The sequence below is a fragment of the Ictidomys tridecemlineatus genome, chromosome 12 (genome assembly GCF_052094955.1).
Source record: "Ictidomys tridecemlineatus isolate mIctTri1 chromosome 12, mIctTri1.hap1, whole genome shotgun sequence".
Lineage (NCBI taxonomy): Eukaryota > Metazoa > Chordata > Mammalia > Rodentia > Sciuridae > Ictidomys > Ictidomys tridecemlineatus.
This window is the reverse complement of record NC_135488.1, coordinates 68602915-68628883: the sequence shown is the minus strand read 5'-3', so window position 1 is coordinate 68628883 and position 25969 is coordinate 68602915. Positions and strand designations below refer to the sequence as shown.

The 25969-nt window shown below is 35.2% G+C and overlaps 1 protein-coding gene and 1 non-coding gene across 2 annotated transcripts in view; one reads left to right on the top strand and one right to left on the bottom strand.

The window, feature by feature from the left end:
- Positions 1-25969, top strand: part of Actr2 (actin related protein 2) — a 40723-nt gene that overhangs the window by 181 nt on the left and 14573 nt on the right. The window contains exons 2-6 of the mRNA XM_005322075.5: positions 9106-9216; positions 15727-15942; positions 18739-18811; positions 23242-23378; positions 24611-24760. Of these exons, the coding sequence (XP_005322132.1) occupies positions 9106-9216; positions 15727-15942; positions 18739-18811; positions 23242-23378; positions 24611-24760 (687 nt within the window). The remainder of the gene's footprint in view (positions 1-9105; positions 9217-15726; positions 15943-18738; positions 18812-23241; positions 23379-24610; positions 24761-25969) is intronic.
- Positions 6046-6173, bottom strand: LOC120885162 (small nucleolar RNA SNORA51). Its single transcript, XR_005727665.1, has one exon. It is a non-coding gene; the product is annotated as a small nucleolar RNA SNORA51 (small nucleolar RNA).

Here is a 25969-nt window from a genome sequence, read left to right as displayed (position 1 = left end):
AGTGCCGGGCGAGGAGTCCGCGGTGGCCAGAGGCCCGGACAGGGATGTACGGGGCTCCTTGGTGCCTGGGGCTGCACGTCTGGGCCTCAGGGGTGAATGGGCGAGAGTGGCGAATGGCGCCTCCCGCCTCCGTGGGCGTGGGAGCAAGCGGGACCCGCTCCGGACCCGCCACCCCCGTAATTTCCCAGGTCTGAGCGGTAGCGAGACCGGCACTGGACGCTGACCCCCACCTGCTGTCCCGAGGGGGCCGGCTCGATTCTCTAGCCGGAGCAGTTTGGCCAAAATATCCTAAGGTTTGGATAAAAGACTTGAGTTTGTGCAATCGAGAAGGGTTCCATTTCTCAGACTCGCCGGTGGGTAAAAAGGAGAAAGACCTAGAGGCCTTCCTCTTCCTGTATGGTTGTAGATACCGAATGGGAGGCAGGAAGCAGAAAAAAAAAAGAAAAAGGAAGTGCTGTCATGCAATTGGCCTCAGCCCTTTCGTAGTGCTTCTTGAGGGTTTGTTCTTTGCTTTTTCTTCCTTCTACCTGTCTTGAAAGAAAGGGAGACCAGATTGGCAGTGTATCTATTGCTTTTTATTCTGCATATGATAGTTTGGTCCTAGCGCACCCTCGCAGAGACCAGCGTGCGTGTTCCATGGGATGATTTGAGAGGTCTGAGTGTTAATTCCACTGACTTGGGGAAGTTAATCAGTTTTAGTTCCTCCTTCTCTCTCCCCTTTAAGTACAGAATACAGATGTTCAGTCTTGAAGATTGTAATTGTAAAAATCCGAGGAAAGCATTAATTTACAAACTCTTTGAAAGTGATTTCTTTTCACCCCCCGCCCTTTAATTATTTTGGATGCGTTCTATAGTAATTTCTATTTTAGTGTTGCAAACTTTGTGATTTCCTCCTTCCCACATATATAATGTGACATATAATGAATTAAAGTGGGTTTAATTTGAACTTTAAAACACTTTGGAAATTATATTTTCTTTTAGATTTTTAAAACAAATTGTATTTGGTTTAAGTGCTATCGCTTTTTATTATTCTCAATTTCATTTATGGAAATTGGATTGTTGGGACTGTGTTGTGGCTCAGCGGTGGAGTGCTCGTCTCGAACGTGAGAGACCTAGGTTCGATCCTCAGCACCACATAAAAATAAATAAGTGAAATAACTACAACTAACAAATAAAAATTAAAAAATAAAAAGAAATTGGATTGTTGGTGGGAGGAGGAGAGTTGGCATTTACTGCCATAATCTTGCTCTTGATTGGATTTGTTTTTTGGTTGGTTTTTGGAACTGGGGATCGAAACCAGGGCTTTGTGTACATCCCAGCCCCCACTGGATTTGTTATAGACTTCTACAAATAAAAATTATGCTAGGTTCTTCTGAACTGTTAAAAATGGACAAGAGGGCTGGGGTTGTGGCTCAGTGGTAGTGTTCGCCTAGCATGCATGAGGCACTGGGTTCCATCCTCAGCAACACATAAAAATAAAATAAAGATATTGTGTCCACCTAAAACTAAAAAGTACTAAAAAAGAAAAAATGAGCCAGGGTAAGGAGAATGTTATAATGCAACAGGACATTTATACAAAATAATTTTTTTAAAGGAGGCAGATCCACTTGTAGGGAAATGTCTAAAATTAATTAAGGTAAAAAATTTTAGAATGAACCCATTTATGTGTGTTCTTTATTAAATATATTTGTATGCCCACAAATTTGTGTCTGTATATGAAAGTTTTGGAGGGAATACTTGAAATTCTATAAGTTATCTTTGGCACAAGGAATAAAGGAGTAAGGTAAGAGGAGAGAGCTTCATGAATTCTCTGAATAATTGGAAAAAAAGTTCTTTTTTTTAATGTTTATTTTTTGTTTCAGGTGGACACAATATCTTTATTTTATTTTTATGTGGTGCCTAGGATCGAACCCAGTGCCTTCTGCATGCCAGGCGAGCGCGCTACCACTTGAGCCACATCCCAAGCCCCAGTGTTTTTTTTTTTTTTAAACAAAGCATGTTATTATATTTAAACTAATTTAATTACAAATATATATTACCTTAACAGTTAAAACTGCATTTTAAAAGACTGTAGTAAAGGTGCATTTTAAAAAAAAAATGTTTTTTTTTTTTTTTCCTTTGGTACCAGGGATTGAACCGAGGGGTGTTTAACCACTGAGCCACATCTCTATCATGTTTTTTATATTTTATTTTGAAACAGGGGCTCGATAAGTTGCTTAGGGACTCACTAAGTTATTGAGGCTGGCTTTGAACTTGTGATCTTCCTGTTTCAGCCTCCTAGACCACTGGGATTACAAGCAAACATGAGCTCATGGTTGGGGATATGGCTCAGTGGTAGAGCACTTGCCTAACACGGTAGAGATTAAGGTTCAATCTCTAGCACCACAAAACAAACAAAACCACACACATACACACACAAAACCATGAGCTTAATAACCACCATAGTATCAAATTGACCTCTATATAAATTTAATACTTTTCAAGTGAATTTACAGTACTTTGTGACTCTGTCAGGCACTCTCTTTTTAATGGATTCTTTTTCTTTGAGGGATATAGCTGCGGTACCCTGTATTTGTAGTATGGGTACATGTATGTGGGATTTTTGCTTGTGGTGCTGGGGATTAAACTCAGGGGGCTTTACACATGCCAGCTAATTTCCGTACCATTGAGCTATACCCTAAGCCTCTGTATGAGGAGGTTTACTTTATTTTTTACAGTACTGGAGATTAAACCCAGGATCTCAGGTGTGGTGGGCAAGTGCTGTAACTCCGGAGATTCATCTCAGCCCTTTTTATTTTAGTTTTGAGATGGTCTCATTAGGCTGCCTAGGCTGGTCTGGAATTTGGGATTTTCCTGCCTCAGCCTCCCAAGCCTCTGAGATTACAGTTGTGTGCCACCTTGCCCAGCTACCAGTGGGGTTTTTTGGGGGGAGGGAGGGGTACTCAGGGGCACTTGACCACTGAGCCACATCCCAGCCCTATTTTGTATTTTATTTAGAGACAAGATCTCACCAAGTTGCTTATTGCTCATTAAATTGCTGAGGCTGGCTCTGAACTCCCGATCCTCTTGTCTCTGCCTCCTGAGCTGCTGGGAGGAGCTGCCACCAGTGGAGTTTTTGATGTTCATTTAGAATAGGAGTGTTTGCTGCTGGCTGTGGTAGGCACACATGTAATCCAAATACTCAGGAGGCTGAGGCAGGAGGATTACCTGAACCTTGGAGTTTGAAGCTATCTTGGGCAGTTTAGTGAGACCATCTCAAATGAAAAAATAAAAAGGCTAGGGATGTAGCTCAGTGGTAGAGCAAGCTTACCTTGCATGCTTGAGACCCTGGGTTTAATACCCAGTACCACACACACCAAAAAAAAAAAAAAGTGTAAATATTAACTGCAAGCTAATTTTTATGCTACTGTTTCATTAATTTAGCTAACATTAGAAAGCTGATTGTATGCATTTGCTAGTCTTATGTATAATCCATAATTTTAAAATCTTGCTCTTTAGGATAAAAGATCTCTTAGCATGATGCAAATGAAAAAGTATAATTAATTTAAACAAAGATTTATGTATTTGATGTTGTAGTTACTTACAAATTTTATCCATGTTTTCTATAAACATGATTGGCTGAAAATGAAGAAACAGCCCGGATATAATATGTAAATCATATGCAAATCAGGAATGCTGTGATACTTAAGAAAATTTAAGAGAATTAGGAACCACTTAGAGTCTATATTCTGTTTCTAATTATACTTCTGGACATGAATGAACATCTTGTTTTGTTTGGATACCCGAAGTTATAATGATTATTTTACAGTTAAATAATTTATTCAGATTTAATTTTTAAAAACTTCATGGAAATAGTTGTTACTCTAAAGTGTTTTCATTAGCCCTTATATGGTTTAGATTTTAAGGGCTGGAGATGTAGATCAGTGTGGAGCACTTGCCTACTATGTGTGAGTCCCTGGGTTCAATCTCCTAGCACTGGAATGGGAGGTAGGGTTTAGGTTTTAAAATTTTAGGCTATATGAGGTGGAATTTTGTGTTGAACCCAGGGCCTCAGGCATGCTAGACTAGCACTCTACTACTGAACTACATTTCTAGATGTCAAATTTTTAAAACTCCACTAACAGTCCCAGAATTGAATGATGTAAAAGTAGGTGCATTGTTTTGACCATATGCCAGATGTTGGTATAATAACTTAATGAGGCCCTGCTGCATTTCCTCATTATCCCCCAGCTAGACTAGTGTCTCATTAGGGTGGCCTAGGGGAAGGAAACTCATCTGATTTCAATAATTTATATACTTTACCAAAAAAAAAAAAAAAAAGAAAAATTGACTTTCAACCTTAATCATCCAAACCTGCTTTCTAAAATAGAGTCACTGCAAGTGGCCAGGGAGGCCAGAATTTGGAAATCTGTGAAGCACTAGGTTTTGGTCCCTTTATAGTTGGGCCTAGATCACTAGTATTGTGTATCCTGTTACCAAACTTGAATGATTTCATCAGCAGTGAGTTCATTTATGAACAAAATGAAGACTTGTAAGTGCTGTTACTGGCACAGAGCTAAATAAGATCTAATGATCTAATGATACAGAGAAGCTTACAATGCTAGAATGATTATATTTTCATTTATAATTCAGATTCATAGTTGCTTGTGACCTGCTTTATCATATTTATGCTAATTTATATGTAGAATTTAGGAATGTTTGAAATAGAAACAGATCAGAAACTTTGCTTTCACCCTGCAAATGCTATGCAATAAATACAAAATATTTTGGTGGCCTAAGAAGTTTTTATATAATTAATACCCACAAACCATCAGATTAGTAAGGGAAAAATATAAAGACAATAAGCCCGAATCCCTCTCCCACCTTTTTTTTTTTTAAGGAAAAAGGTACTTTTAGAACAGATGTGGTTGGGATTATTCTTCATTTTTGCCTGAGGGAACATTTCCCTGCTCATGCTTTTAGCATTTGATGACTCAGTGGGAAGTAAGAGAGCCAGTTTAAACCACACACTATGAAGAGGAAACTATATATGGTAAAATCTATTTCTTAAACACAACCTTTTGCACACAATGAGAGAACTAAGTCACCAAGTCATTTTTGATTTACATGGGAGAGGAATTTCAAAGCTTAAAATGAAACCAAATGAATAGTCTATAAAATAAAGTAATTTCTTTGCATTTTATCATGTCATGGTTTAGATTTTTTAAATGTCATTTTTTTGTAAGAAAGGAATAGGCAGATTGTTGGTTATCGACAAATGGATTATTAAATTATTTCCTTATGAATTATTAATGCATTCACATTTGAAGTAATGTGAAGTAGTACGGTTTCTACTTATTTTGGTGGAGTATCCAAATACTCTTTGGGAATGCTAGCACTGAATTCTAAGATAGCATCTGCTTTCAGTAAGCTATTACTTATATAGTTTTATTAGTAAGTGATTGATATCTTTAATTTGAAAAGCCAAATTTTCTTTTCTTTTTCCTTCTTTTTAAAAAAATTTTTGTAAAGCAGTTAAAATGAGTTTACATTTGTATCTGTAGTTTCAGATCTCAGTTTTTGTTTTAAGGTACTTGACAAATTTTTGTCACTTGAAATAGACTCAAGAATTAAGATATGAGCTACCCATCCGAACAGTTATTATCAGAAAATCTTGGTGTGTTTATTTGTCGCTGTGCCATGTTCTTGTTTCTACTGTGTGTATGTGGCTCGGAATGAGGGGTAGACATGTCAATCTTAGGAGTCTCTTTTGTACCCCAGGGTTTACTTAAGCTCTGTTTTAGGCTCCTCCTCCCACCTTCGACTTCTGTTGATTTCTCATTTAATAAAATCATATATTTAATATGCAGAAAACAGCTCTTATAAACTTATAGATTTTCTCTTCAGTCATTCATTATCTAATTTTCTTTGAGAACATTTATATCCATGTTAAGTGAGCATTTTTAGTCAGATGAATGGGTACTTTTGACCCACCCATTTGTTCATTACTTTGAGGTGAGATGTATGAATTTTGAGCAGTGTTTGTTTTTCTTAACTCCGTGCCCCCCACCCCCATTCACAGTACAGATCAGGCATAGGGCCTGGACTGAGTTGTATATAGGATAGGTTTAATCTGCCTCTTTTTCTGTATAGTCAGTGTAAGGACACAGCCTTTGGTAAGTACCCAGGAGGCCCACATTTTATTTATACCGAAATGTAGATTTGGTTGGGGTAACTATAATACTTTTTCTACCTTCTCATATCATTTTTGTTCAGGTGAACTCTATTTTGATTTAAGGACAAAAGAGATTTTGTGATTTAAGAGAGATTTTGTGGGGCTTTTTTCCTTTTAATTCAAACATACTACTAAAAACTACTAGGTATTATTTTTTTTCTCTGTTGTATTTGTTCCTTCAAATCTTTCCTGGTCACATTAATTAATTACTTAAGAAGATGTGGAAAAATGAATAAGTTCTCCTGAATTTTGCTCAACACTTCTTTGAAATGGAAAATATGTTCTTCATTATTAACCACTGTCAGATGTGGAGGTGGATATGAGCAGGCAGGTTACCTATTACATATGCCCTCATTTCACATTAACTTCTATCTTGAAAGGTGACCCATAAGAATTGTATAGTATAGCTGGGCCTGGTGGCGTACGCTTATAATCCCAGAGGCTCCTAAGGCTGAGATGGGAATTGCAAGTTCAATGCCAGCCTCAGTAAAACAAGCCACTAAGCAGCTCAGTGAGACACTGTCTCTAAATAAAACACAAAATAGGACTGGGGATGTGGCTCAGGGGTTTAGTGCCCCTGAGTTCAGTCCCCGGTACTCCCCTCCAAAAAAAATGTATACAGTATTATACTTTCAGAAATAGGTAGCTATATTTGAAATATGCATATATGTAGCTTAATGGTAAACTGACGAGGACTAGGTTTTGTGGATTTAGCAGAAGGCGTATGAACAGTGTGTTTTATTTAAGTTCTAAAATTAAACTTAAAGTACAAGGGCAGAAATTAAGGTGATATTGGGAATATGAAACTTCCTAATTTGAAACAGATTTTTTCATAAAATTTCAATCTGTTTGAATCATAATTTTAACATTTAAAAGACAAGTAAAATTGTGATGGCAGAATGTTCCAGGTTATTTATAGTTAAATATGCTTCATCAGCATCATTTTCAACAGGTTGCTGTAAAGATATTTGAAGATATTTTATATTTTGGAGGGTTAGTTAAAAGTCAGTGAGTTTAGGATATTGTTAAATTTTACCACATCAAACAAAACAATTCCTTGTACATAGTTGCTTCCTGTCCCTGATACATTAATATTGTATTTGCACCTTTGTATTATTCTGTGTGTATCATATCCAGGTACTTTCATCCTAATTGAGAAGTATATGGTGCTTGGTGCTATAGTACAATAGATTCTTTCTGAATATTAAATACATAGCCATCCCTGGGTATCCACAGGTGATTAGTTTCAGGGAATAGACACACATTCTCCTTCTCCCTCTGCTCTGCCTCTCCCCTGCCCACTAAGGGCCCTTACATAAAATGGCATAATATTTGCATATGACCTCCAAATATCCTATATACTTTAAATCATCTCTAGATTACTTCAAATACCTAATACAATGTAAAGAATTTTATGGAATAATGACAAAAATGTGTTCATTTTCAGTACAGATATCATATGTAGAAACAGATCTTTTTTTTGGTACCAAAGATTGAACCCAGGAGTGTGCTACATCTGAGTCACATCCCCAATCCTTTTTATTTTTATTTTGAGACAGGGTCTTGCTAAGTTGCTGAGTTTGGCTTTGAATTTGCGATTCTCCTATCTTAGCCTCCTGAGCTGCTGGGATTATAGGCATGTGCTACCATGCCTGGCTATATTTCCTTTCTTAATAAAGCTTCCTTCTCCCACGCTGAATTTTTTTCTTTTTCTCTTTTTTGTGGTACTGGAAATTGAAGCCAGGGCACTCTTAATAAAGAGCTATATTCCTGACCCTTTTTATTTTGAGAAAAGGTATCACTAAGTTGCCCAGGCTGGCTTTGAATCTGGAATCCTCCTGCCTCAGCTTCCCTGAGTATCTGATATCCAGGCATATATTGTCACACCCTATGATTTTTAATTCTTTTTCTTTTTTTTAATATTTATTTTTTTAGGTGTAGATGGACGCAAATAAAGGCAACAAATGCTTTTATTTTTATGTGGTGCTGAGGATCGAAACCGGGTCCTGCCGTACTAGGCGAGTGCTCTACTGCTGAGCCACAATCCCAGCCCTTAATTGTCTTTTTCTTAACAGTGCAGTGTCTGCTCTTAAGAAAAATTATGTTATTAATATTAAAAATCCTTGGTTCTAAGTTTTGCTGTCATTGTTGAACCTCTTAAAATAGCAGTTTCTAAGATAGAAATATTAGAATTAGTGATGTGCCCTTGGAGAAGTACACTATCTGAATGTGAAATTATGTTGCTTTTTTTTAACATTTATTTTTTAGTTGTACATGAACACAGTACCTTTATTTTATTTTCATATGGTGCTGAGGATCAAACCCAGTGCCTCATGCTAGGCAAGCGCTCTACCTCTGAGGCACAACCCAGCCCAAATTATGTTGCTTTTGTGTTTGTGTGTGTGTGTGTGTGTGTATGTGTATGTGTGTGTGGTGCTGGGGATTAAACTCAGGGCCTTCCATATGTTAGGTAGGCAAGTATTCTACCATTGAGCTACATCCCCAGCCCAAAATTATATTATTGGATATTACTAAACATATTTACTTAAATATAAAAATGTAAGAAGCCAAAAATGATCACTGTGTGCCAAGGCTTCTTTAAACATGTTCCAGCATGAAATGTTCATCTTAGCTCCCTGCTCTTGTGGGCCTTTTCCTTTAGTGGGGGCTTTTAGATACTGAGTAAGCAATTAACTGGTAAATAAGCTCGAACGCAGGAAGTAGTGCCATGAAAGAAGTGAAAGGAGATGCTGCTGGAAATAGAGTAGGTGGTTTGAAAGCACTGAAAGTGTAAAATAATGTATGAACACAAAGTGGTGTTTTTCAGATATGTTTTTAGATGCATATAGTAAATACCTTGATCCTAACCCACTTTTACTCTTTCCTTCCAGTTTGTGAAGTGTGGATATGCAGGCTCTAACTTTCCAGAACACATCTTCCCAGCTTTGGTTGGAAGACCTATTATCAGATCAACCACCAAAGTGGGAAACATTGAAATCAAGGTAATATTTTTATTTATTGTTAAAGTAACATCAAGACCTGTGAGATGTTTTTTGAATTGTTTCAAAATATGATGCCAGGAAAAGCAAAGGGTGAGGGAAGAATTTCTCATTTTAAATTTATACTAATACCTGAACAAAGGCACAAAAACTGAAGTTAATTTAATGTAATTTTGTTTATGTATGGCTCAATGCCGTTAGTGTCTAGAGTGTAATACTTAAGTTTTTTTTTTTTACATTGATGCAAAACACAATCAGTGACTTAAAGTCCTATTACATAATTTAATTTTTTTAAAACAATGAGCCTGATAATTTTATGTCTTTCAATTGAATATATTTTGGTGTCTCTTTGGGACTTTATAGTCTTTTTTCCCCTATGTTTTCATGATCTGATCCCCCTACTTTTTTTATGTAGTCAGGAAAACACAGAATGTGAATCTCATTGTTTCCTCTTTTCACTAATAAAATAACTTTTTCCATAATGTGCTGGAGGAACCTGTGCCAATCTTTTGGCCTTGCACTGTTTATCTTACCATAAGGAAAGGAAGCTGGGTTGTCATTGCCTACTCACTATACATAACCACTAGAGACTCCACATTAAGGATGAGAGGTCTTTCTCCCAAAGGATTAAAAACCAAATGGGAATTACATTATCTTATAAGAAAGAACGAACTAGAAGAGAATTAAAAAGGACAGTGGTCACCAATTGAATTTAAATCCTTCAGGTGGCTTAGGGATTAAATTATACAGAATGCAGTAGAATCGAAGGACTTTTTTAGTGAATCCTTTGTGAACACACTAATATTGCTGATCTTTTCAGGATAGTCCTTGGCAAGAATTCAGTGAACAGTTAGGTTATGAATCATTTGAAATATGAAGGTGTACCTCCTGGGACATTTGTGTAAAATATTTAGGGAGGTGATAATAGGTGGTAGAGATTTGCTACTTGGTAGGCCTCTACTGTTAGGATTAGAGAATTGAGTTACACTGTTCTATATTTTTTAAAGACAAAATGGTAATTTCTGGCCTCTTTTATGTTACACAAATTAAAATGGCACACTCAGTATAAGGCTTTTTGAAAAAGGATCTTTTCTTTGGGGAAATATATGGAATTTCTCATTCTCTTTGTGAACGCCTTCCATTTTGGTTGCATTCTATCATAAATGAACTTCAGCTTGAAATTTAGCTAAAAATAGTAATAAAAATAAACTGCTGTTTGGAAATAAATTTTAATTTAGTATCTGTCTTTTTTTATATTCCTTATGAACAATAAAATTTTTGAGACATAAGATACATTGTGTATAGCCATTTTTATTCTTCAACATAGGCATAAATAATTACACATCTCTTCATGCCCACTTTCTTGCTTTTTAAGGCCAAGTGATAGAAATCAAACTCATTGATATTCCAATAAAACATTTTTGCCAGAAAATTCCCTAGTATTTGCTAAATGGTTCTGTGTTCTTTTGGCTTGGTTCTTTTCACTCTTACTTTCAAGTTGAATGGTATTTTCAAATAGAAAACAAAGAGACTGGTGTCAAATGTAATTTGAATACTACAGCTTGGACAAACAACTCTGAACCATCTACCTTTCTACTTACCTACTCAGCTATATCTTTGCTGTTGTCATTTGTATTCCTTAAAGTTCTTAAATTCAGTAATGAATTAAAGAAACTTGACTTTGGAATTTCTGAGCTTTGTAGATAGACTTATATTTGTGTGTCTTGTTAGCTAAAATGTGATGGTAGACTAAAAAAATAGAAATTTAAATTATTTGTTTAGTTAATTTTCATTCAGGAGTAATAACTGTCCATGTTAATTTGGCCCTAATTATTAACTCCATAAAATATAGTAGTACTGCATCTGACCTCAACCTAATTTGTCTCTGTTGCTTGTATGTTTAAAAATTTCAGTGAGGATTTTATTTAGGCCTTTTCTGACTCTTACTTCTACCTTCTCTTTCTTCACCTTTCTTGACCTGTTGAAGTAGAATAACAAAAAGATGGTAAGTGAGGTTACACACATGCTGTTTGTTTTCCACTTTTGCTTGGTGGGACAGTAGTTGTTGTTTTGTGTCCCTTTAGTATTGGGGAGGGGGGTAATTCCATATTTTTATTTTAAGTACTTTAATTTTTAACCTTTTTTCATTGCTTCAATTTGGTAGCAACTAATTAAGTCCTGTACTTTCCTGATTGCATACAATGGACCAAACAAGCACTAATTACTAACATAGTTTTGAATTGTTTTACTTGTTTTTCTGTAGATGAATGTTATAATTAAAATGGAATGTGGTGTGCATAATGTTAGAAACCAAGGCTTTATACAGGATCAGTGTGATCCGTGAAATTTGGATAAATTCACTTTATTTACTGATGTTAAATTAAACATTACCTATCATACCTTGTGTGTATGTATTTGCATTCAGTATGGTATCATATATGTACTTAATAAACTGAGTAAAATTTGGATATGCTAATGAATCATAAGTGGAAAAAGAGAAATAAAAGAATGACTTGTTTCCAAATCATCCTTACGGATAAGTAGATTTGACAGCATTATCTGAAGATAAATAAGAAAAAGGTAAAGTGCCTGTAAGGTTTCCATTTTCCCACAAATGAAATTCCCCCACCCCCAAGTAAATACCATTGTAAATACCTTTTTCTTTTCACCTAGAAGCTTGCTGGGCCTATCTCAGATATTTGACTCATTATATTTTTCTATGATAGTCTAAATACTTCTATAGTAATATTTTCAAGTTTTTTTTGATATAATGTTTGACAGCAACTTTCACAAAGATAAATATCAGGCATTTCTAATTATATATTTTAACTAGTAGCAGTAACTTTGTGAAAATTTGTTTTGAATAGACAAAAACATTTAAAAGTGAATATTCCTATATTTTTCCTAAATAAAAATCATGTACTTGTCTTAAAATCCTAAAGAGATTTTTTAAAAAGCTATACCTATAGAGAATAGGGTAGGCTTAAGTTAACGATTCTTTTAAGCAGGATTTGTATGTAGGGATGTAATTGTGGTTTTAAGCTTGCATTTGTTCTGTTCTCTATAATTTAAAGTGACATTGTTCACAAGGTTGCTTCTCAGATATAATCTGTACTATCTGCTTTTGGTAAAGTGTAGGTGCTTTTGAAACAGCTTCCCAGTTACTATGATTTCTCATTCTTTCAAGTAAAAGGTGATGGTTGTGGGACAGATGGTAAAGACCTAAAGCCTACTCTGATTATTTATAACTTTGTTCTGAAGTATGAGGGAAAGTTACTGAACACATGAACACAACTTTTTTTTTTTTTTTCATCCCCACCTTCGGTACTAGGGGTTGAACCCAGGGTGCTTTTACCACTAAGCTAATCTCCAGCTCTTTTCAAGAGCATATTTTATTTTGAGCAAGATCTTGCTAACTTGCCAAGGCTAGCCTTGAACTTTTGATCCTCCAGTATCAGCCACCCAAGTCGTTGGGATTACAGGCATGTACCACCTCACCTAGCACTTTTTTTTTTTGGAAGGGATATGGGGACTGAACTCAGGGGCACTCAGCCACAGAGCCACATCCCCAGCCCTATTTTGTATTTTATTTAGAGATAGGATCTCACTAAGTTGCTTAGCACCTCACCATTGTTGAGGCTGGCTTTGAACTGAGATTTTCCTGTCTCAGCCTCCCAAACCGCTGGGATTACAGGCGTGTGCCAATGTGCCTGGCTCACCTAGCACATTTTTTACTTTTAAAAGATAATGGGTACTAGGAAAGGTTATGTGTCATAGGATTATTTATTTTTTTGAGAGAGGGTCTTACTAAATTGCTAGACTGACTTCAAACTCTCAATTCTCCTTCCTCAGACTCCTGAGTAGCTGGCATTATTGGCATGTGCTACCAGTGTGGTTTGTTCTAAGCTTTTTGTTTTTTGTTTTTCAACACTACTAGAATGTGAACCCAGAGGCTCTTTACCACCTAGATACATCCCCATCCCTTTTTATTTTTTATTTTTTACTTTGAGACTGGGTTTCACTAAGTTGCCTATGCCGGCCTTTAACTTGGCGTCCTCTTGCCTTAAGCTCTGGAATAGCTGGGGTTATAAGCAAGCATGCACCCCACACCTGGCATTGAAATTTTACTCAAGAAATTTTGCATTTTTCAAATAAGCTAATACTTATTTTCTTCCATTTAGAATGTCTTATATTTAGAGAGAGTGCACTGATTTTTTTTCCCAGTTAATTCTTTATGGTATGTGTGGTAATAGAAGTAGATACACGAACAGGCTTTTTAAAAATTATTTTTAAATTTTGAATCATTTTTTATGAACCTTTATTTTATTTATTTATTTATATGTGGTGCTGAGAATTGAACCCAGTGCCTCACACATGTTAGTCAAGCACTCTACCACTGAGCTACAACTCTAGCCCATGAACAGGCTTTTATTTTAAGTTGGCATTAGGTCAGACATACTTAAATTCCTATTGTTGTGTGGAATAAAAGTTAAGTACTCTGTTGAAATTAGGTCAGACTTACTCCAAATGGTTGAAATAATAATTATAAACCAGCTAATATAAAACAAATAATTATCTAATTGATCATACAATACAAGGAAAGTATTTTTGTTATAGAGGAAAGTAAGTAACAAAATTAGGTATTAAGTTAGATTTGTTAATGATCAAAAATAATATATGTGCTTATAAGTATACTTTTATCCCCCCTAACATTTTATTAAACAGTGAAACAGTGTTTGAGAACATGAACAATGTTAAAAGATCTTTTTTTTTTTTTTTTTAAACTGGGAATTGAACCCAGGGACATTTTACCACTGAGCTACATTCCCAGCCCTTTTTATGTATTTTTTCCTTTTTTGTTTTGAGACAAGGTTTTCTTGTTAAGTTGCTTATGGCCTTGCTAAGGCTGGCCTCAAACTTTCGATTCTCTTGCCTTAACCTCCTGAGTCCATAAGATGACAGGACTGCACCACCACACCTGGCTGCAGTGTCAAAAGAATGTTATAGTGAAGCTCATATCTGTCACCTGGATTCTGATGTTAATGTATATTATACTGATTTATCATGTCTGTCCAAGTAAATATCTAATAAACCATCATGTGTTTTGATGGATTTTAAAACAGTATGGATGGATTTCAGATATCAGTATTATTTTCCCTAAATACTTCAACATATTCATGCCATTAGTTAGAGTTCACAAACACAGAATTTTTAATTTTGCATTTTCTTCCCTCGAAGATTCTAAATAGTTAGTAGTTAAGAAATTTGAATATTAAGTTGTGGGGAAATTAACTTTATAAGAAATTGGTTACGACATGAAGTTTTAATGAGCATCTCTAGTGTGCTTTCACTTTGTTTCCCTTTTTGGTGTTTCATTAGTGGACTTGTCAGAAATCAGTTTTGTTTTTTAATAGGTCTTTACCTTGGTTTTACATCTAATTTTTTCTTAAGTTTAAAACTCACATTTTTCAAAGCTCTGTCTTAAGTCATGTTAACTTTGCTGCTGCTTTTCTTCATTTTCCTGTATTTTGAACTGGTATTAAATGAATAGTAACTATATCTGATGTTGATTTTCCAAATTGAATTCATCAGCACATATAAAAATTAATATTTAATGTCTCACATACCTAAGTTCTAAATAAGTTTTAATTCTAGGACATTGTTAGCCTTATTATACAAAGTTTGATTTTTTTTTTAAATGTGGGTCATCTTAAATATGCATACACTGGAGACAAGAGTTGTGAGTATTATGCTTCCTCTGTGATAGCATAGATTTCTAGTATTAGACTTTAAGATTGAAAATGTTGTCCTTGAGATTATTTTTAAAAATGAGTTGTTTCCTTATGTTTTTAATTTTTCATATTGATACAGATTTTTCATTCATCTCGATAAAGTATATGTAGAAATTTTATTTAAATTTTAATTCAGACATCTGGAGAGAAGTTTGTGAAATTTACAAGTTAATTGGTACATATATGCATTATTGTAGAGTAATATCATTTTTGCTTCTTTCAAAATTATGTTTTGTAGTACTTAACATTTATTATTTTGATATTTAGTACAAAGAAATGTGCTGCATGCATTGAGCATTTTTCTACAAGTTTTTTTTTTTCCCTGATGTGCTATTTCACATATCACAGGACTTATTTTTTGAACATTTGAGCAAAAGAAACAGATGAAACCTCATACAAAACCCTCCAAAATATGAAAATATGGGGTTTATTTGTGCTAATGTTCTTCTTTTGGAAACATATATATTAAAGGTAAGGTCAATTTATTGATTTAAACCATGTAGTACATAAAAATTTATTATCCATGATTAAACTTTGCAAGACATTGTTCTTTAAAAAAAAGATTTTTAACTTGTGGAATAAAAACTTTATCTGAAAAGTGTCAAAAAGTCTAAAATTAATTATTCCCAAGTTTTCAGAAATATCTTGGGAATATAATTTTTTGAAGCTGCTTTATATAAAAATTTGACTGGTTTTAAACTTTGATATTATCATTTTCTAGGATCTCATGGTTGGTGATGAGGCAAGTGAATTACGATCTATGTTAGAAGTTAACTATCCTATGGAAAATGGCATTGTACGAAATTGGGATGACATGAAACATCTGTGGGATTATACCTTTGGACCAGAGAAACTTAACATAGATACCAGAAATTGTAAAATCTTACTCACAGAACCTCCTATGAATCCTACCAAAAACAGAGAGAAGATTGTAGAGGTAAGTTTTTAGATGGGATATGCATATGTGTGTCTTTGTGATGTTATATTAAATCAAAAATTCTTTTTTCTTACCATAGTTCCTATGGATAAAGGGAATAAAAATAATTTATTTTGCATTTTCTATAGTTTGACCATTCCTAATATGTAATCTAAAACTTTTTGAGCATGGCATGATGCTTAAGAAGTTTTGGACTATGCAGCATTTTAGATTTTGGAATTTTGGATTAGATGCTCAACTGGTAAAGTCTGTGAATATTCAAAGCCTGAAACGCTTCTGGTCCCAAGCATTTCAGATAAGGGATACTCAACTTGAATATGCAAGTCTTTATTACTCTAAGTGGGATATATTAATAAACAAAATCCTGATGATGTGAAGTTTATATTTTAGCAGGGGAATATAGGCTTTTTGTTGTTGTTGTTGTTGTTAGGACATAATAGGTGCTAAAAGAAAACTATAGAGTAAGTTAAGGAAAGTGGGCAGTTGCAGTTGTAGACAAGTTGTGGTAATAGGCCTCTATCTAAAAATGATGTTTAAACAAAGACTGGTAAGGGAATTAGCCAGGATATATACGGGAAGAGCCTTGCAGGCAGAAAGGAATAGCCAATGTGAGTCTTAAAGTTGGAACATTTTGGCATTTTTTTTTTTTTTAAGAGAGAGAATTTTTTTAATATTTATTTTTTAGTTTTCGGCGGACACAACATCTTTGTTTGTATGTGGTGCTGAGGATCGAACCCTGGCCGAATGCATGCCAGGCAAGCGTGCCGAAAACTAAAAAATAAAAATATATTAAAAAAAAAAAAGATAGGGCTGGGGATGGGGCTCAGTGGTCGAGTGCCCTGAGTTCAATCCCCGGTACCAAAAAAAAAAAAAAAAAAGATAATGATGGTTAAGATCAGGGATAACAGCAGAAGTGTGAGAGGTGATCAGATTATGTACAGGAATTTTCTGATGCTTTGGATGTGGGGTTGTCAGGAAGGTTCTGACTTTAGTAACTAGAGGACATAGTTACCATCAGCTAAGAATTTAAGGCAAATGACCGGGAGTTCAGTTTCGATATGTTAAGTTTAAGGCTGTCATTAGACATCAAAGCAGAAATGTCAAAGATACAGTTGTAGATACAAGATCGAGTTCAGGCTGGAGATATAAACTTGAGAGCCTTCAGGATCATACTGTTCGCCACAGTGAGAGTAGACGGGTGAAAGGGCTAAAAACCAGAGAGATCGGAGAATCCAGCGGGAAACTGAGAAGACAAATACAGTAAAACAAAGAAGTGTGGACTTCTTTGAGAAGAAAGAGCAGGAGAGCTACATTTCTAATAGGTAAAGTTTCAAGTTTTTCTTTCATTTTGTTATATGATGTAGAAACTTTTGATAACTTTCTACATCTTAGTAGCTTGCTATTTGCTATGCAATGTAAATGAACCAATTTTTACATAATTTGTTTTACTCTGAATATATTTAGATGTTGAAGAAAATTTTGGAAAAGGGTTAGAAGAAATTTTTTGTTAGATGACATTTTATAGTTTTAGACAATGAAAACTCAATTTTTTTTTTGTTGTTTTTTTGAATGGACAGGCTCAATGGTCCTCCTGTTGGTAGCCTCCTGGGTAGCTAGAGACTAGGTATTCATTACCATTTCAAGCTAAAACTTAATTTTTGTATTAAGTTTTGTACACTTTTTTTGTGTGTGGGGGGGGACTTGCTTAGGATTTATCCCAGGGGTTTACGTATGCTAAGCAAGTACTGTACTACTGAGCCACATCTGCCACCCACAAGTACTTGAATAGTCTTATAAATATAAATAAATTTTTTTCCTTATTTATTTATTCTTTTTTTCTTTTATAAATAAATTTTAACAGACTTTCAAGTTGGTATGTGCACATATATAATATGAATTTAAGTTCTATATAATTCTCATTGTGATCCATTGTAAAATTTGTAAGTATCTAGATATTCTTAGTGACAGTTGACCCTATGAGTCATGCGCACTAGAGACTATTGGTAAAAGAAATGCAAGTTATTCCAGCTGACCTGGGCTGCAGAGAATAAGTGTGACTGGAGAGGGCAAAAGGAAACTCCCTCCTCCTGTGTAGTTCATGGGGAGGAGAGAGGAGTTATAGGCTTGGTTCAATGATGGGACCATCTGCTCTGCAGCTAAGCAATTTCTTTATCTGCCATCTTATTAACACAGTTAATAAAAGTCTTCATCTCATTTTATTTCATGATTTTAGGGGGTGTGTGTGTGTGTTGTTTGTAGGAATTGGTTGGATCCAGGGCCCCTTGCATGCTAGGCACTCTACTATTAAACTGCATCCCCAACTCTACTTCTTTGTTTTTTAATATTTTTTTAGTTGTAGTTGGGCACAAAATCTTTATTTATTTTTTTATGTGGTGCTGAGGATTGAACTCAGAGCTTCACATGTGCAAGACAAGCACTCTACCACTGAGCCACAACCCCAGTCCATACTTCTTTGTTTTTAACTGCAAGGCTGAAGTGCAGGAAGCTTTCTGTCACACTAATTAGCCACTAATTATAATACTCTCAGAAATCTTTGTTTTGTAGCACTTATGAATGCTTGGAGATTTAGTATGTATCTAAAAAATTATGGTCAGCATTGGAGCTCTGTGACAGCAGGAGTTTATAGAGGCAGGAGAAACTGTTTAGAATGGATGACTGTTCAGGTCCCTTTAATTCTATTTGGTCAACTGATCCTCTCTATGAGCATAAAGAAAGCATATAAATATATATTATGCATCTTTGTAAATACCACTTTTTTTTTTCCTACATTTTCAGGTAATGTTTGAAACTTACCAGTTTTCTGGTGTGTATGTAGCTATCCAGGCAGTTCTGACTTTGTATGCTCAAGGTAGGTAATACTTAACTGTTAGAAAAATTAATTCACCATTAATCTTATGCCAGAGAAATTTGATTTCTCATTAAGTTAGAAATCCCAGAAAAATCACATTATTTATATACCACACTTTGAAATATTTTCACAATTTGTTATTTCTCAAATAAAATATCATATACTTTTATTTGCTTTACTGCACAGGAAGATTTAAAGCAATTCACCAATTTTTGGTGAAGGGGGCCAGTGCTAGGTATAGAATACAATGTCTTAAGCATGCTAGAGAAGTTCTTTGCCACTGAACTACATCCCCAACCCAAGACCAGTTTGAAAAAAGGGATATTCCCTCTTAAGCTATTTTAATTTTTTATGCAGAAGAAAATAAAATGGAATTATCTTAACAATTGGCTTGAATTTAAAAAATACACACAAACACACACACACATCTAATAGATTAGCCTAAAAATCAGACTTGTCAAGATATAAAATAGGAGGAATAAAAGGGAAAAGAAGGACATTTGGGGTTCGTATTTTTTGAGGTGGATTTAATGAAAGACTGGTGGCAGACACTGGAACATTGACTTTGTGACTCTAGAAAGGAAAACAAGTCAGGACAGAGAACAAAGAAATTTAAAGCTTTTATTAGGGCTTCTCATAAGAGAAAAACTAGGCAGCCTCTGGAACAAAGGGAGTTTTATTCCTGTGAAAGGGCTGTTTGGAAGGAGAGGGTAAGGCTTAGGAATGTTAATTGGCTTTAGGTACCTTTCAAAAGTGTGCTTTTCTTTTCCTGTGAGAGCATCTTAACTCTGAGGAAGGCACTGTCAGCAGTCATCATGGAAGAGTATTGACAGGTTTTCATACTAATGCCACATTCTGTATAAACATCTCTGTCTTGTGATAAGGATGAGATGTTATAGCTGTTACGAGAACACATGGATGGGAAATGTAAGAGAACACAAAATCATGGCAAATAACAATTTAAGGGCTCAGTCCTTAGCAGTTTTAATCTTTTGTGTTGTCAGAGAGTCATGGCAAGAGTGTTTTGGCCCTAATGATGCACCTGGTCTCTGAAGCTGATATGGTTGTTTGAAGGGAGTGGGTAAGGCATGTACCAAGCTTTTAATAGTTAACAAGTTATGAATGAAGGTGAGAGAAGAGAGAAAAAACATTATACTATCTTTTAATGACTGTCAGGCCATGAGTTAATAAGGCCCAGGAGTGCATTTGCTCTTTATCCCTGTGGTGGTCTGTTTCAGATCTACTATGTTCTCTTGGTATTGCCATACCCTGCCTTCTTATTTATTGAGAATCAGATAGTGGCCATGTGGGGAGAGCCCTTTATATTTTGATGGCTTTGTAAGTTCAACAAGAACTATTGAGAATTTATGGTGCTATCAAATATGTGCCAAGGAGTCTTTTAGGCATTGAAGTAAAAGATGCCCTCAAGTGATATCACCGGTTATCGGGTGACAAGCCTTGCTTCCCCACCTGTTGAAGTTTGAACATTAGAGAAGCACACGGAGACAAGCATATGATGCAGAGCTTATTTAAAAATGGGTAACATAGACTTCTCCCGTGAGGGAAAAGGGGGCCATAGCTGGTATCATGGTATCCCGAGAGGCGAGGTGTTCTGCCTTTCCCCCCTTATCTTTCTCCTTCCTGCTTATATGACTAGGTCCAGGAATGCTTCTTGGGATGGCATTAAAGGTGGGAAACAGGTGAGCTGAAGGGGGAAGGGTAGGATGGAGTAGACAGGGACACATTAACAACCTTAAAGCAGCTCCCTGGGACAGGTTACCTTGGCAACAGGTTGGAGCAGGGGCAGGTTCTTGATAAGATTCCTCAGGGGACAGTCTCCAACTTCCCAGACTCACTCAAAATTGGCCTCCTTGACCTGACCTGACTCAATTTACCTATCTACACTGACTGCCTATCTAATTCTGGCTTCACAAGGAAGTTACGGGGAGAACAAAAATTCAGAAATGAAGAATTTAACTTTATGGTGATTTATTTGGTTTTACTCATAGGTTAGTAAAAACTTGGAAAATACATTTTGGGTTTAAAAAATACCTTTTGTACTATATATAGATACATAGAAAATACTTGGCTTGAATTTTTTTTTTTCTAATATTTATTTTTCAGTTTTCAGCGGACACAACATCTTTGTATGTGGTGCTGAGGATCGAACCCGGGCCACACGCATGCCAGGCGAGCACGCTACCGCTTGAGCCATATCCCCAGCCCTTGGGTTAAATTTTTAACGAAGCTTTATTTATTCACGAAATGTAGTGTGTGTCTTGCACTGTTTAGAACAAAGGATATAGCAGAGAAAGAGACATGGTCTCTTTGTTCTTAAGGTGATTTTAGTCCAGCTATGAGAAACTTTTCCTTTGAAGGAGGAGGAAAAAAAATCACTTTCGTGTAAGGGAGGGAGTGCTTGTCTGCAACTAGGTAATTTTATTTCATTTCTTAAAAACAACTTTCAGGCCAGGCTCAGCAGCACACACCTGTAATCCCTGCCACGAAGGAGGCTGATGTGGGAACATACAAGTTAAAGGCTAGCATCAGCAACCTAGTGAGATACTAAGCAACCCTGTCTCAAAATGAAAAATAAAAAGGGCTGTGGATATAGCTCAGTGATAGAGCCCTGGGTTTAATCCTAATACCACAGGTAAAAAAAAAAAATATATATATATCAATTTAAAAATAGAGGTAGTTGTTGGGCATGGTGGTGCTTGCCTGTAATCCCTAGCAGCTTGGGAGGCTGAGGAGGATCAATAGTTCAAAGCCAGCCTTAGCAACAGTAAGGCACTAAGCAACTCAGTGAGACCCTGTCTCTAAATAAAATACAAAATAGGGCTGGGGATGTAGCTTAGTGATTGAGTGCCCCTGAACTCAATCCCTGGTACCCAACACATAAAAAAAAAAAAAAAAAAATGGAGGTAGTTGAATAAGTTTATTAAAAAACAATTAGATACTATAGCACATGCAAACTTACACTAATAAGAAAGAGGAGGAGAGCCTATTTAGGGATAAGTAAATAGTAAAGTAAGAGTAAACTTATAAATAATGTATATTTTGGTTTAATTTTTTTCTATTAAAAAATATAAGGAAAAAAGGGCTGGGAATATAGCTCAGTTGGTAAAAAGTACTTGCCTTGCATGCACAAGGCCCTGGGTTCAATTCCCAGCACCACAAGAAAAAACATATATATGAAAAAAAAAAAGTTTTTTCCCCCTGTTGCAGAAGGTGGAACTTTTTGCAGCCATTTTTGTTTTCCTGTAGAACACATGAGAAGCCAAGTGGCTTCTCTGCTCTTCTTTTATTATAAAGTAGAACCAGCAGTGTTTTTCTGGTTTTGGGTGAATAATTGAACTAATACTTTGGCTAGACAAGCTTAATTGTTTCTCAGTAGTCTAGCCATCCAGTATTAGTAGACATTTCTAAAATAACCATTTTGAATGTGCTGTGTGTCCAAAAAACAGTAAAGGATTATATGATTTCAACAGGTTGACGGGTCAACTTGTTATTTTGTGCAGTTTTTACAATTTTTTTAATATTTATTTTTTAGTTTTAGATGGACAGAATATCTTTATTATTATTATTTTTTTTTATGTGGAACTGAGGATCAAACCCAGTGCCTCACGCATGCCAGGTGAGTGCACTACCACTTGAGCCACATCCAAAGCCCCAGTGTTTTTTCACAGTGATTTTTAAAGAAGCTATCCATGATGCTTTAGAAAAGTTTACTTTTAGTAAAGTCAGTGATCAAGATTAAGTTGGAGGAGCTGGGGTTGTGGCTCAAGTAGTAGAGTGCTTGCTTAGCACCTATGAGGCACTGGGTTCGATCCTCAGCACCACATAAAAATAAAATAAAGATATTGTATCCACCTAAAACTAAAAAATAAAAAATTTTTTTTTAAAAAGATTAAGTTGGAAGAGCCAGGTGCAGTCACACCTGTAATCCCAGCAAATTTGGAGGCTGTGTCAAGAGGATTACAAGTTCAAGGCCAATCTCAGCAACTCAACTAAGCAAGTTAGTGAGACTCTGTCTGAAAAATAAAAGGAGCAGGGATGTGACTCAGTGGTAAGATACTCATGGATTCAATCCCCAGTACAAAAAAAAAAAAAAAAAAAGGCTAAATTGGAAGGAAAAATTAAGAATTGTACTGAGCTTTAGTAATTTAGGTCTCAGGGTTTGTTTCTTTCCATTTCCTTAGGGAGGAGAGACATGATTATACTATAAGTCCCACAAGAGAACACTAACTTTAATATCTATGTATTACAAACAAATTGCAAAATAAGTAAATAAAAAAGAAGTGCTGACTTCTACTAGACCTTTCTCATTTGGTTAATTTTCTCATTTGACTTCTACACTATATTGAAACTTGTCATCTTTGATTTTTCTGACTTGACTTTTTATTTAAAACCTCCTGGTTTTTGTGCAGGTTTATTGACTGGTGTAGTAGTGGATTCTGGAGATGGTGTAACTCACATTTGCCCAGTGTATGAAGGTTTTTCTCTCCCTCATCTTACCAGGAGACTGGATATTGCTGGGAGAGATATTACCAGATATCTTATCAAGGTAAGTGAAAGGAAAATACTAGTTTTAGTAGTTTGTTTACTGATTTAACACAAAATTCAGTGTATAAGGATTCTAGATAATCTCCATCAGAGAAGTTACCCAGTTATCCATTATTCATGTAAAAATACACATAAGATTTCCGTTTATGATTTCTGGTATACTAATAAGAATATATTATTTGCTACTATTGAGAAATGCTGACTGTGCATCAACATAGGTTGCATTAAGTCTTTACCTTGACATTGGGTTCCTTTAGTCTCATTTACAGTAATCCTCTTCATGTAAGGAGATGAAATTAATGAGATTTTTTTTTTTAATATTTAGTTTTTGGTGGACACAATATCTTTATTGTGCCTCAAGCATGCTAGGTGAGCGCTCTACCTCTGAGCCACAATCCCAGCCCAAATTAATGAGAATTTTAATACTCATTCTAGGCCCAAATTCTTAGGTAACCAGCAGAGTTTCTGTGGGTCCTATTTTGAATATAAACACAAAGATTAGAGGACTTCACAAAGTCTTGTTGTGTTTATGAGGCTTATTAAGTTATTATCTCTAGGTAGTTTGCTTTTTTAATATTTCTTATCACTTAAGAAATGAAGAGCTAGGTTCACTGGCACATGTTTGTAGTCCTACATGCTTGGGCTGAGGCAGATCACTTGTACTTAGGAGTTCAAGGCTGGCCTGGGCAAAATAAACAGACCCCATCTCTAAGAAAACAGAGTGAGGGAGGAAGAAGTATAAACTAAGAGATTCAAGTATCCTGACAATTTTTATTCACTTAACAAATTCTGTTGTCCTACCAATAGTGCCAGACATGGTACTAAAAGTCAAAGATAAAACTCTCTAGGACCTGGGGAATTTTATAAACATGGCATTGATAGAATAAGCAAATTGCAGGCTACAGAAGTCTACTACTAACATAGTATTTATTCATTATATAGTTTTGATTGTTCATGAGCAAGTAAAACTTTTTTCTAATTTATTTTACCAAATTATTATTCATGAACTGTTAATTTTTTTACTCTCTGTGAAATTGAAATATATATCCTCTTAAAGCAGATAAAATTCCCACTTCAATATTCAGTAGGAACCAAGGATACACTGCCATTGTATTTGCAATTGATGTGTCATTTTATGAGCATTAATATCTTTTGCAGAGTAGAACTCATTACAGCCTATTATGAACCTTCTGCTGTGTTTTCTTTCTTTTTTTCTTTTTTCTTTTGTACCAGCTGCTTCTGTTGAGAGGATACGCCTTCAACCATTCTGCTGATTTTGAAACTGTTCGCATGATTAAAGAAAAACTGTGTTATGTGGGATACAATATTGAGCAGGAGCAGAAACTGGCGTTAGAAACCACAGTATTAGTTGAATCTTATACAGTAAGTATATCCAGTGTATAATATAGATTCAGTTTATAAATGAACAGGCATAGTTATTGATAACAATTTAAGGAGGTTATCTTCATCAGCTTTTTATTTTGTTTTTATAGTGCTGGGTTTGAACTAGGGTTTTGAATGAGCCCCAAATAGTTATTTTTAAAGTAATTATAAATGTTTATAATTTTTTTATTATGATACTGTTCCAAATACACAATAAAATCCACTTTATAACTAAATGATCTCCAAATTTGCCTTTGAGATTCATTCTTGAAATCTTCTCTCAACAGTTTCTGTAGATTTCTTATTTGCCATTTACCTGAATTGTTTGGAAAGAAAGTGGCACAAGGCAAATGATAAGAGAACTAAAAATGCAAATCTTTCCTTCTTTTTCAAACAATTTGAGATAGGTTACAAAAATACATAGAAGTGTAAAAATAGTAAACTAGTGAGTAAAAAGTACAAGTCTGGGTGAACAAATATAAGATACGTGTAATTTTTCTGCACGTATCTGCAAATAACTTCAGCAGCCACTGTTTTAAGGAATATGTTTGTTTTGTGCTTCATTGTCATTTTAAATATAAATAATAAATATAGTTAGAAAACTATAGTTACAGTATGATTATAAATTTATGTATTACTTATCAATAAGTATTCTGTTAAAATATGAATATAAAGAAAATTCTGATATCTTAGAAATGCATCTAATGCCAGCATTCATGAGCATATATTGTTGCTTATATCAATCTAGTAAGTTGTCAGGTGTAATATAAGGGTTTCTAGTTCACATTTCTGATTTAATTAAATATAAACATGGTGTGACCTAAGAGTTTTCTACACAGGTCATGATATGATATGGGATCTGTTATTTAAATCTTACTGGTTTAAACTAAAATTGTATTCAGCAGTTTTTTAAGAATTTATATCCTGATAGGATATAACAAAATAGCCTATAAAGAGTAGTCTACGTCAGTGTTCACTTTTTTTTTTTTTAAAGAGAGAGTGAGAGGGGAGAGAGAGAGAGAGAGAGAGAGAATTTTTTAATATTTATTTTTTAGTTCTCGGCGGACACAACATCTCTGCTGGTATGTGGTGCTGAGGATCGAACCCGGGCCACACGCATGCCAGGCGAGCGCACTACCGCTTGAGCCACATCCCCAGCCCAGTGTTCACTTTTTTGATGGTGAACATTTTTTGGATTAAATTATTTGA